Here is a 13,193-nt window from a genome sequence, read left to right as displayed (position 1 = left end):
CGTAGACGGAGAGTGTCAAAGCTCTGCGTTTTGAAAAAGCAAAAATGGACGCGGCATTCACTTCTCAAGACATACAGGCGGAGTAAACAACTGCCAAAGAGAAAACAGCAGTTGACTTACTCTTCTCGTGTGGCTTGAAGTTCTTAGGCTGCAGCCGAACTGTCTCACATGTAGTCTGTACTCAGCAGGCTCAACTGACAGGCTGAATAATCCTATGAACGAAGCGTTTTTAATTCTTTCTGTTTGATTTCATCTGAACTTGGCATATGCATTATGTGCAGAGCAAGAAACGTAATACATGTAATAACTGCAATTCGCACTTCAGGTACTCCCTGCAAAAGGCATTCTTGCTCCCGTGTTCCTTCAGCTCTTGTGTACAATTTTCAGCGTGTAGTAATTTTTCCTTGCTGAAAAGAAAGATTCTAAGCATTGTAAAATCTATTTACATATAAGCTCTTTGAATTAGCTTTACTAAGTGGCATTATGCACGAAAAACCTGATTCTGTACGTCCGGTCATAGAGTATAAAGTACGACTGTTTTAGAAACGTCTTCGATGGACGTAACATATAATGAACTTTCTGCCCCTTTAATTCCGCAGCAAATTAAGGCAGAGACTACAGGCTAATCGGTTTATGTGGCGTAACTTGAAAATTAGAGTCAGGTAAAAGATATGACCAGAGAATTCCTCAGGCACTTTTGCCCAGATTCAAGCTGGCGAGAAAAAGAAGCTTATATTGGGAATTGAATTTGCATCTCTGGCCCGTCAGGACAGCCCTTAAAAAACGCCGAGTAGAAAGCGGCTATAGCTGGAACGGCATCGCGAGAACATAATACTTTTATCTCCCAACCGTCCGCAGCCTTCATGTTGATTCTACTTGCGAAAAGGTACTCCGGAGCTCAGTACCACAGATAGAGTTGTAGAACACTGGCTTCAGATCGCGAACACGTTTACTGCAATCTGGCAGCCTAATCTGACACGCAAATAAAGCATCGCTCCACATTCCAAAGTGTGAAATAAATATGTGCGCGGTCGCACTTCGCACGTTCTGCGCGGTGCACAGAACATTCCGGCCAAAACACAGTGAACGCGAAACAAACGCACATTTACGTGTGATTGGAAAGCAACTCGAGCATTTCCTGATGCTGGATGTGGTCCAAACATCGCCTCCTTTTTCCCTGGCACGAGTCCTGTATTGTGTGCAAGCTTAAGGCCAAGGGTTTTTGCAAAGCGCGCATGTGCCCAGAGCTGTTGTAATGGAGGAAGAAAAAAGCCTTTTGTAACCTGCTTATTTCTTAGTGCCCATAATGAACCTGCATTTTCGTCTGCTGTAGCTAAGCTTATTTTCATGGGAGAAAGCCACAACAACTTTCAGTTCAGCTGTGATGTTAAGTACTAATTAGCATCCACTAGAACGCAGCCATATGCCTGCATTCCCTTTAGCACATCGCCAGCTCCGAAAGCTTTGAGAGGGTAACTTCAGCAAAAGTGATGAAAACAGGCTGCGACCAGGACAAGTGGTCGTCCTGTGCGCAGTCTATCCCACATCGCCAGTCTTTTGAGGAGCCGTTTAACTTGTCTTTGCCATCACCCGCACGACACTGGCCAATGCCTACCATCGATCGCTCTGCCTTGTTTTGGGTCCACACCCGACTAGATCGGCAACCTTCGGTGTCTGTAGTAGCCGTTGGTATAAGTCGTGTCCAGGATGGGTTCAGTGCCCTTGCGGAACGCCCCCAGTTACTAGGGGTGACTTGCGACTTATGCACTTCGACAGATGTGGTAGGCTCACTCGAATCCTATTTTAGTGGCTCTTGGGAGGTCGCCGCTTTGTTCAGTTTATACCGCTGTCTACCGGCGTTGCCAAACAGTCTTCTTTTTCCTCCCAAAGATGGAAGATCTCATGATATACATTGGCGGCCACGTCGACATGTGGCTAGGTTTCGCACTCATAGGAGCCTGCGGTGCTATCCTCGACTTCGCTGTCAAGTGTTCCCAGTGGTTAAAGCGGTAAGTAGAGCACCATGCTTGTTCCTGAATATCATTGTTCAGTCTTAATGCATCGCCTAATCAACACCTTATAGGATCAGATTTGCACTGCTTGGGTGCAAGGCACGCGCACATACGAGGCAAAAGCAATGCAGTGCGCCGTGTCTGTCCGGTATGAGTGCTTTCTTCTTTTGATGTACCAGTCAACACGCAATGAACTGTGCGCAGCCGAAACTGGGCACAGCGTGGCATTCGACGTCTCCTAGAAGGCCTCCGCTGTGAAAAAGGCGATGACCGTAAAAGTTATGCAACCATCGTAAAAGGGATAAAAGGGCGTAAAAAATCGAGGACCAGAACACAGAAAAGACAAAACAAGCGCAACGTACAAAGTGATTCTATTATCTCGAAACAAACACTTATAATCCCAAGAAAGGCACAAAAACGTGCAAAAACTGAAAGCGTCGTACAGGAGAAGCCGATCATAAAACTGGCTTAGAACAGCGCAGATTTGCAATCTATTCGTCTGTTAACGGAACAGACGGCTCACTCATGCACGCGGAGCCCCACTGCTTAAATAGGTATGCCTCAACTATTTCTCTTTTCAGCTTATCTTTCCACCGAGCGATGAACCTGGTTCTGTTGAAAGCGCGAAAACATTTGCAACTTCTGGACTGTGTCGCCATTAGGCTACCCTACCCGGCCTTCACCTGTGTTTTGTGCTGTCTCGCCCTATCGCTGAAGCACTGCCCAGTCCGATATATTCCAGGCCGAAGCTCAGAGGGATGACATAGACCACATCGGCGGTGCACTTTTTTAACATAGTTTCGTTCTTTTTGCGACATTCATTGTGACGTTTATCCTTAATAAATTTGCAAATCTGTGATAACTTACAGGGTGCAGACAGAACTTATGCCTGTGGGCCACCTACATGATATTATGTTATAGACAGTGGATATATGCGGTTACCACGACTGGCCTCTGTTATGTTTAGTCAGATTACTCTTTGAAGCAAGTTTGGGCTTTTTCAAAAGTTTCGCATATATTCATGGCTAAATTACCCGCGTATTCGGCTCTGAACTCATTTCATCTGCGCGTCAAAACTGTGCACTAGCTCATGCAAATGCAAATGTGCTCATGTTCTACTCATAGCTGCTGTTAGGGACGTACCGATAATTCCACGTTTCCAAGCATACTAGTATTTATTGTACCCCAGCCAAACATTATGCAACTTTCAGTGATTTCAGGCACATTAGCGTGAGACTTGATTGTTCTCTCGAAGAACCTCAACCATGCGCACGTAGTCTAACGCCATTTGTAGGTGATCACTACAGGCTTAACCTACTCGCATTAAACTATTGTAACACGACTTATTTTCGCAAACACGCTCCAGTAAATACATCAGTTTATCTATCAAGTGACTCCTCTAACGTGCGCCGTATTGATTGCTGTGAACTGAGTGGCTGTCACACCAGGAAACTATTCTTGGTCCGTTTCAGCCGGAGTGAACGTGATAGCGATCAAATTGGGTTAGACTGTACAACTCTCTCCGCATTTGAGTCAAAGGAGCTATCCTGGCAGACCCAAAACAATTCTTCAAGGCACCTCGTTTGGCATTCATACAAAAGTAGAATAATAAAAGAGCTTTTTCTTCCGTTTCTACCCGCGATGCAGCAGCCTGTCACCATCAGAAGTAACACGAGCCCAGCTACAACCAGTGTACATACAAATGCCTTCCTCACTGGTATTTAATTAATCCAACCCTACGTAAGCGGCGGCAAAACGTATTCCCGCAAAGTTCCCAACATCATCCATCCAGCTGTTCCTGTCGGCCTCGGCTACATTGGACAGCCCTCGGAACTTGAGACCATAATTGTACCACTCCATACAGCCCATACGATTCACCATACAGCCGTAAGCGACATATGTTAGAAATTACGATATCGTAAGCTCTGATTTGTTCTCAATACTGCTTCTCTTCCTGTCTCATAGCGCCGCCCCTATAACTGCCCTGGTAAGCTACTGTTCAAGTGCCACGGTAGCAGGGCCGGCAACCCCACGCGCAAAACCCCGGGGCTGCCCTTCCTTCGCTGCTGCTGCGGCGCCCTCTACCTAGGCAGCTGCATAATTGTGTGCTCCGGCACCCTCTGCCCGCCACGTCTCACACAATTGAGGCAATGCTTGTCGCTCCTGCGGCTATCTACACACCATACGTACCCCTTACCTTTGCCCCAACACCTGACCCTCTGTCTGGTCCTACATACTAGGGTGATGACGCTGGATGCGAATGCGAGGGAGCCTTCGTATTAGATTTCGCATTGTAAAAGTGGTCAGTGCGATAGCCTTGAGCGAGACTGTGCCTTCGCTTGTGACTAAGAGCATTTTGTTTAAGTAAATGAATCTGCGGAGGCCGAGGTCTGATCCCGCGACTTGGTACACACTACAGGCGTACGCCATAACAGCGGGTCCGTCGGTGCCTAGTTCGTTATAAGCCGAAAGCCGGAGCCATGACGGCGCTCACATTTATTTGACGCATGTTTTTCGTGGATATTGAGGCCCTCACGCTCCTCGCAGAACAAGTGCGAAAGACTAGGACTGAAGAAGAATTAAATGCGGCACAATACAGCGACCAACGACAGCGCTCGTCCCGAGTCGTGTTTCTTCTTAATAAGGAGGCAATTGCTCATTAGCATCCAACCCGAGTGCCGTTTTACAGCTACAAAGGAAACCCCCACAGCTCAGATAGGAAGTTTTTACATAAAGAACAATTCTTCTTTTTCTCGGGTTTTAACCCAAGACCTTCATTGGTCGGCGCCAGTCGCTCTACGAACTGAGACTAACCGGGGCGGAAAGCAGACAGGTAGCGCGAAAGGGGATTGACCAAGAACTCAGTTTTAGCTCAATATGTTATGGCTTTAGCTCAGTGCATTTTCGTTCTTCTTGCGCCCTCGTCTCTCGTGCTTCTTCCGCAATGAATATAGTCCAACTCGCCCAGCTTTCCACCTCACCTGTTCGTCGCATGCGGGCTTGTTCCCGTGCCTGAAACTCCGGGTCCTGCGTCCCCGCTCTGCCAGAGCCACTGGCTGTTCGCGTCCTCCAAAGGTTATAAGGCAAAGGCACGATCGCTCTTTCACAGTGGTTGGAAAGCTGGGCCGTACCGTGAGGAAACGAGTGAAAGGGCCAAACGTAAAAAAATAACCCGAGAAAGCTTTGTGAAAGCAAACATTGTGAATTTCTTTACCCAGGAACAGCATGTCTGTGGAAGAGCTGCTGGAACCACCGTACAAGGCAGAACCAGTAGCTGAGCAAGCAGGCCTTCCTGAGAAAATCATTCTTTCTTGGTCACAATAAAGTCACATGCTTGGCTCGCTGACTGCGGACCATTTCAATTCAATTCTTTTTTCCAGAATACTGGATGGTCTCCAGGACTAAAAGTTGCAGCCAATCAACATGAGTGGCCCCTGAACACGTTTACAAGGCAGCAGCAGACTGTTTTCAAATAACAAAAAGGTTACACTATGTATAAAAAGGTACCAGGAAATAGACACCTGCTAGAAGATTTAGTCACAATCGATGCTTCTCATTCTGCAATTCTTACATGTGTATTCGTAACAGTTTGTCGATTTAAAGGCTACTTGTATGATTTTATTTAGTAAGACCGGTAGATTGTGTTTTCACCATTGCAGATTGCAGTGAGAGCGAAAGTATGCAACGAACCAGGATTCGGAAATTCGAGTTAAAGAAGGAGTAGCTTTAGATTACAGCAGAGACATGGAGCGAAGGACACTTTGTTACCCTCAGAAAAATAAAAAAAAACACGGACCAAGAGATGTTCATAGTGATAGCCAAAGCTAAGAGGTGTCACGGCGAACCAATGGCAGCCCTTCGCTGGTGACGAAAAGAGCGCGGAATGACACTTTGCGCGCGGATTCGTGCGAAAGCACGGCACTGCAGGTCGCCGCGAGAAGCGGAAGCGGGAATTTTTAAAATCATAATGTAAATAATCGGTTCTCTTTTCAGGTCCAGTACAATGCATGAACACTCGGTGGCCTGTACTCTACATAAAGCAAACGTATTATAGGCAACCTGGAACACCCTTTTCAGGGGCCCTTTTTCCCTTGCGCACCGCTCATAACGCCTCATACTTCGGCTGGCCGCCACATAACACTTCGTGGAGCTTGCGGGTTATCACCCAAATCTCATCTTCCTGGTCATCGTGCTTCGGAGTCCCTCTCTCTGCCTCCTTCCTTCGGCTGCGGGTCCGCGTCGCCCGGCGGTGCCCCAGCCTACCGACCTCGCCGTTGCTCCCCCGCCCCGTCCCGTCCCCGACCACCGGACACGATGAACTGGAACCACCATCATAACCGACCCGACCTACCAACTCCAACGACCCTCTGCCCATTCCGTTCGGGCGTTCAAGGGTCTAGGCCCTCGGCTTCAGGCGACGAGCTGCCCGGAAGCTACATTGCACAGGACTCATTCACTCATCTCTCTCATTGTGGCGGCCAGCACTACAGGCCTTGCCATCTATATTGCACCGTCATGTCAAGCCCATCCCCATTTCGCGCTCATCTTCGTCAGTGTCTTTCATTCACGATCTAGAGGAGCGTTCGGTGGCAACCGGCTGATGTGACGAAGAAGACGCGACAGGGCGGAAAGCTGAGCTAGTTGGTAAACGTTCATTATAAAAAATCCAGGCGCTAAGAAACAACGACACAGAGGGGACACAGCGCTTACTCACAACTAAAGGAATTTTTATTCATGAGCTTCTATATATGCTTAATGTTTTCCTGCACATCGATCGGCATGTGGCATGCGATTACTTTGGGTTTTTTCTCGTTTATGTTGCATATATAGAAGCTAATGAATAAAAATTTTTGTAGCTGCGAGTAAGCGATGTGTCCCCTGTATGTCGTTGTTGCTTAGCGCCTGGATTTTTCTTAATGAAGAAGACGAAGCTGGCACTGACCCGGGACGGAGCGCTCGGTCTAAGCCAGCGGCCATCAAATCACCCTTCTCCATCGTTCATCGCGCCTCATTCTTCAGCTGGCTGTCATGCAGCAATATAATGTAAGATTGCGTGCTATTGCATCATTTTAGACTTGTACTGCAGCAGAATTGGCCATTTTCTACGTTCGCAGATCCCAGGGAGTCTTGATTCCAATCCTGGTGGAGCGGTGCAGCAGTTAAGCTACGCACCACTGCCCTGCGATGGCAGTTGCTACCATCAATGGTGTTTCTGAGACCCAGACTGTTGTTCCTGAGGAACTTCTCGCGACTAATCATTAATTGAACTGCCACGATGGGCAGTTTGCTCAAAATCCGGAGGACAAGTTGCGATGATGTCACAACGTGAAGTGACCAAAATGGTCCATGGGACAGAAGCAGGCTTCGAACAGACAGACAAACGCATATCGACGGAATGGATGCCTTAGCGCTAGGGCCCTAAAATGGCATCCACAAGAACCGTTCACTCGAGACTCGGGGGCTTAGTGGTTACCGTTATTCAGCCCAAATGCTGCATTTTAACGACCCGTTTCATTTTCAAGTGGCCTCAGTAATGTTTTATTTTAAACGACAGCGTAAGAGCCTCACTGCAGCAGGAAGCCGGCATCGAACCTGGTGAAGACACTAAAGAAATAAAAAAAGAATATCATATCTGGTGGAGCGGGATTCGAATCCGCAATGGTGCGAACAGATCTTTTCCGCTGGCCGCTGCTTCGGACCACTACGCCATCGCCACAACTTTTTTTGAGCATGGTATTTATTACCTTGAAAATATATTCTATTTACATTAACTTATTTACGAAGCTTTTAGGAAACGCCATGAAGGACATCGCAAAAAGACAGAGCAACAAAGCATTGCATGGGAGATCTACTCCGGCTTAAAGTCGGTCGGTTGATGAACAATCATTTGGCACAAACCTTAAAGGTGCACTGAAGAGGATTCTGAACATGTCTTTTTGCCGCGGGAACTCGATCCACACGTTCCTAGCACTCTTAGAAACAGTGACTTATTGCCCTGTGTGGCCGATTTCCCCAATTAAAACGAATTAACGTCCGGCTCCCGCCTTTCTTTTTTTAATTCTGCCTCGTACGGTAGGCGGAGTCGACCAACGCGTGGAGCGCCTTTCACCCAGTCCCGTGGAGACTTTGCTTTCGCTTTATTTTGTTTTTTAGGTTTCCATGAATAAATAGTTTCATTCGCAGATAATATAGACGCAAAATAAGCCCGAAGAAATAAAAATACGCGCCAACTATTTGCTACTACGGACTACTACGTATTACTCCGTCTTTACTAAAGATAATGGCGTAATGCCGTCTTTCGAATTACCTACGTCACCTATACCCGATGTTAAAATAAGTGAAACAGGAATACTAAACATGCTTTTAAATTTGGACATTAAAAAGTCTTGCGGTCCGGACAACATTCCAAACACATTTTTAAAGCGGTATGCAGAATGGGCCTCAAAATACCTGCACGTTCTGTTCACGAGATCATTGTGCGAGGGACAAGTGCCGAGCGACTGGAGGACTGCCAGAGTGAAGCCACTACATAAGGCAGGAAAAAAGCAGTGCATTCAAAATTACCGCCCAATTTCTTTAACATCTACGGTATGTAAACTTTTGGAACACATAATTCATAATCATATCTCAGAATTCTTGGAGAAATATAATATACTTACGAAGCATCAACATGGTTTCCGAAAAGGCTACTCTACAAATACCCAATTGGTTCTAACAGTGCATGACTTTGCTAAAGCAATTAACAATGGGAAACAAATAGACGCTGTTTTTATGGATTTTTCAAAGGCTTTCGACAAGGTGTCTCATAAAAAGTTACTTCACAAATTAGGTGCAATACTGAAAAATTCTCAACTAATTAACTGGCTTGCGGCTTATCTTGAGAACAGAGAACAATTTGTTGTTTTTAATGACCACCATTCAGAACGACTTTCAGTTGGCTCTGGCGTCCCGCAGGGCTCGGTGCTTGGGCCTCTTTTGTTTCTTTTGTTCATTAATGATGTACTGCATGGCATTCCCGTTAAGGTTAAACTTTATGCTGACGACTGTGTATTGTACTCAGAAATAGAGAACGCCGCTGACCAGGAACTGCTGAACAATGCCTTAGGACAAGTTGTTGCCTGGTGCAAAGCTTGGCAAATGTCAATTAATTTTCAAAAACTGTTTTTATGACCATTACACGCAAAAAGCACAAGCTTAAATATCCATATGCTACTAACGACATATTTCTCTCCGAAGTAACACACTAAAAGTATCTAGGACTCTGGATCACTAATGATCTCACTTGGACTAAGCACCTTGAATATGTAGTAGCTAATGCTAACTGCAAATTATTCTTCTTGAGGAGGGCTTTGAGACTTTCCACCCCTTCTGTCCGTCTGCTCGCATACAAAAGTGTAATTCTGCCGATACTAGACTATGCATGTGTAATTTGGGACCCTTTCACCAAGACTAACATCACCAAGATGGAAATGGTGCAAAGAAAAGCAGTTCGCTTCATATATAATAGCTTTGAACGTACATCAGTAACCGAACTACTAATGAAAGCAAACCTGCCACCATTAACGCAAAGAAACCGTGTATCACGACTAAAATTCCTCTTTCAACTTATTAACGGTCATTATAAAACCGACCTCACGGGAATAGTTAGTTTTTCATCTGGGTATTCTGCAAGGCAGAGACACAGTCGCACAATAACCGCCTTTAGCACCCATAATAACTGTTTTAAGTATTCTTTCTTTCCCCGAACAGTAACTGAATGGAATCTACTAACCAATGATCAAATTTCAAAATCATCACTGTCGGCATTTGTTTTAGGTATTGTTTAAAAACGTGTTGTCTTTAACTGTTTATACGCTCCATGGATCTAATTTGTATTATATGCTTTGTCTGTGTTATTGTTTTCATTATGTATTTATTGTATCCCACCCTGCTAAAATCCCCAGAGGGGATTGCAGTATTGATAAATAAATAAGATAAATAAATAAAGATGGCAGAGCGGCAAGCCGACACGGGACTGGATGAAAGGCGCTCCACACGTTGGTCGACTCCGCCCACCGTACGAGGCAGAATTTAAAAAAAAAGGCGGGAGCCGGACGTTAATTCGATTTAATTGGGGAAATCGGCCACACAGGGCAGTAAATCGCAGTTTCTAAGAAAGCTCGAAACGTGTAGATCGAGTTCCCGCGGCAAAAAGACAAGTTCAGATTCCTCTTCAGTGCATCTTTAACACCCTGCCTGATGATGATGACGATGTCCTCAGGCTTAATGGCACATACCCACGGCGGAGGACTGGCCAGGGTACATAGCGGATACAAACGCACTCGGGCACAAGGAGTGGAGTATTTTGATAATATTGGGACTTTGTGCCAGAAGTTTTACAAGATAAAAAATACAGAAAAGAAAAAGTAGTGAATTCACATTCTAGCAGAGAAATCTAACAGATGAAATTATATGTTCGTGAACACAATCGCACATTGGTTTCAGGGAATAGGAGAACGATAGGAGAATGGGAGTAGATAGCCTGTTCTAACTGCGAAGCTCTCGTGCTGTGCTTGCAATGTCGTCGTGTTCGTCACGTATCCGCGTCCACACGTGTTAAGCTACTAGTCTCTCACGCTGTAGTTTGAGATCGTGGTCTTCATCATGTTCCACCTGTGCGCATGGAAGATTTAGGTTTATTGGGGTTTAACGTCCCAAAGCAAGTCAGGCTATGAGGGACGCTCCGTAGTGAAGGGCTCCAGTAATTCCGACCACCTGGGGTTCTTTAACGTGCACTGACATCGCACAACACGCGGGCCTCTAGAATTTCGCCTTCATCGAAATTCAGCCGCCGCGGCCGGAATCGAACCCTCGTCTTTCGGTTCAGCAGCCGAGCGCCGTAACCACTGAGCCACCGCAGCAGGGCTCGCATGGAAGGTCCATAGGACGACCATACACAAAACCACGTGAAATGGCGGGAGCTTAAGACATGTGAAATTCAAAACACCCAATACTATCGCCGTGCCACTGGATAATGGTAATTATGCCACCTACAAACTTTCGCTGTTGTGAGTTTATTCTGTGCTTAGCGCCTATTTTAAGTATCGTGATAAATACTACAGCATTGTTTTCCGAAGAATCTTGCCGTATACTGGTTTTCATACACAGGCAAAAAACACGCTGCCTCATGTTAGCAGTGCGTATAGATAACAATGCATTGTTAGAAGTACAGGGCACATATATGCATGCAGTGCGTTGTAGTGCCGGCGCCCACATTTCGCTGGCTGGCCTGTCTAAACCAGCGCCCGCCGGCGCTCAAAGCAGGCCCAGACTGTCTCTGACATGTCGCAGCGTGCAGCGTGACTCATCCCGTCTCGCCGGCGCCGACGCGGACCCTTCCTCCTCCCCCTCCTCACCATCGGCTCGGACACCCGCGGCGCTTCTCCGGCCGCCCGTTCCTGTCTCAAGCCTTCAACGGCCGGCGCCTCTCGACCATTGGTCTAATTTGAACGGTGGCCAGTGCCGTGACCTGATTGGAGGATTTGATCGGTTGGCTGCCGCAACCGACACCAGCGGCTTTAAAAGCGGAGCCGCGCTGAACCCGAGCAGCAGACGGGCAGCAGAAGAGCCATCACGCCGGAGCTGCGCTCGCCGCCGGGGCCGCCCTTCTTCTTTGTGCTGGCCCGTGGTGCTCTTGACCCTTGTATCATGTAAAAGCCCTTGTACATACTGTACATAAAAGTCATTTGACTCACCGTCGCCTCGACCGTTTCCTGGCTCGGGCTCCCAGTCCCAACAGCGTGCCAGAAGCAAAGGAAGAGAGACATTTTGGGGTTCAACTCGTAACTGTCTCGTTTTTGTTTTACGTATTTGCACAAACAACATGCACAAACATATACATAACAATATAAGCATCTCGCCTCTCGTCCAAGACTGCCTTAGGGCTTGTCTTATGTGTTTACTAGTCAGTGATATCGCCAGAAGTTGCCAACAACAAAAATAACTCGAGGCGAGGGTGAGGGAGGGCCAGCAAATTTTTCGAAGTGAGGGCATAGGAATATGGGAGGGCCTTGGATTCAAACGTGAGGGAGGAAAAGTAAAAATCAGGGCATTTGCCAACCTCTGGTGACAGGCGGAAACCTGCCCACCGGGCTACGAACGAACTCAGTATAATACCTCACATATAACAAACCTTAGTGTGACAACCTTTTTTTTGTTACCACGTATATAAAGAACCTTAGTACTCCATCGTGGATATAACGAGCGTTTGCATCAAGTATACCGAACTTAGTGTGTTATTCCCGGATGTAAGGAGCTTAGTTTGTTTACCTCGAATATAACCACCGTTTAACTGCTAACGCATTCAAACCTAACGCTAACGATAGACGAAGAGTATTTTTTTTTACTTCTTGTTTTTGCACACCTGCCGTTTGGCTCTGATTTTTCGTATTAGCCAACATCTTGTGTGCGTCTTCATACCCTCGCCTTGAATTTCCACTCAAGGCATAATCTGCCTTGTTCCTCGCACAACCGGTTGCCGCTCTTAAGTAGTTTTACCTTCTCATGTCATTTTCGTCCGGAATGCGGGTACGACATACAAAACTGGGAATGAAAAGACGAGCTGAACACGCGCGCACACACACAAATCCGCGAGAAAAACTGCCACCGAGACAAGGGACTGACGTCTGTTCACTTTTTGTTTACTCTCTGGAGATGAACAAATAAAAGCAAGCAGACCGGTCGAGGTCACCATAATAACACCGACAAACATAACACACATCTCACACATCACGAACAGCAACTACATAAACGGCACAGATATGCACATCCAGGCGAAGCCAAATGCGGCGCATGAAGCTCATCCTCGTCTGTAGGTTGAAAAAAGACCCAGGTTTAAGCGAAGCGCCGAGCACGACAAAAACATGCTCAGGCGGCAAATGTGCAGCCTTTTTGAAAAGTTTAGAAGCCTAGTAGGTCTGCTTGTAAGCCATGTAGTGGGGTTCCTGCAGCACTGGTGGAAGTCGAAACCTTCGGACGGGGAGGGAGGAGCTAAGTGTCTTTTACCTTCAGCAGATCTGGAACGCTGAGTAGCCTCCTGATCTCTAAACTTTTGGGGAAGGCTGTCCGTTGGAGCCCTTACAGCGCCGCTAATGTGTCGCTGAACCTTATTCACTCATTCCATATGAGGCACAACGACGATGT

General features: G+C 46.6%; 1 protein-coding gene across 1 annotated transcript in view; it reads left to right on the top strand.

Moving 5' to 3' along the window:
• Positions 1-2,376, top strand: part of LOC149325863 (uncharacterized) — a 267,673-nt gene extending 265,297 nt beyond the window's left edge. The window contains exon 22 of the mRNA XM_089562465.1: positions 1,891-2,376. Coding sequence (XP_089418591.1) covers positions 1,891-2,013 — 123 coding nt within the window. The 3' untranslated portion in view covers positions 2,014-2,376. The remainder of the gene's footprint in view (positions 1-1,890) is intronic.
• Positions 2,377-13,193: the final 10,817 nt, after the last annotated feature.

This window comes from Amblyomma mixtum, chromosome 10 (genome assembly GCF_055824585.1).
Source record: "Amblyomma mixtum isolate Tamu chromosome 10, ASM5582458v1, whole genome shotgun sequence".
NCBI classification, from domain to species: Eukaryota; Metazoa; Arthropoda; class Arachnida; order Ixodida; family Ixodidae; genus Amblyomma; species Amblyomma mixtum.
The sequence above is the reverse complement of the archived record's forward strand: the minus strand, read 5'-3'. Positions and strand labels throughout refer to the sequence as shown.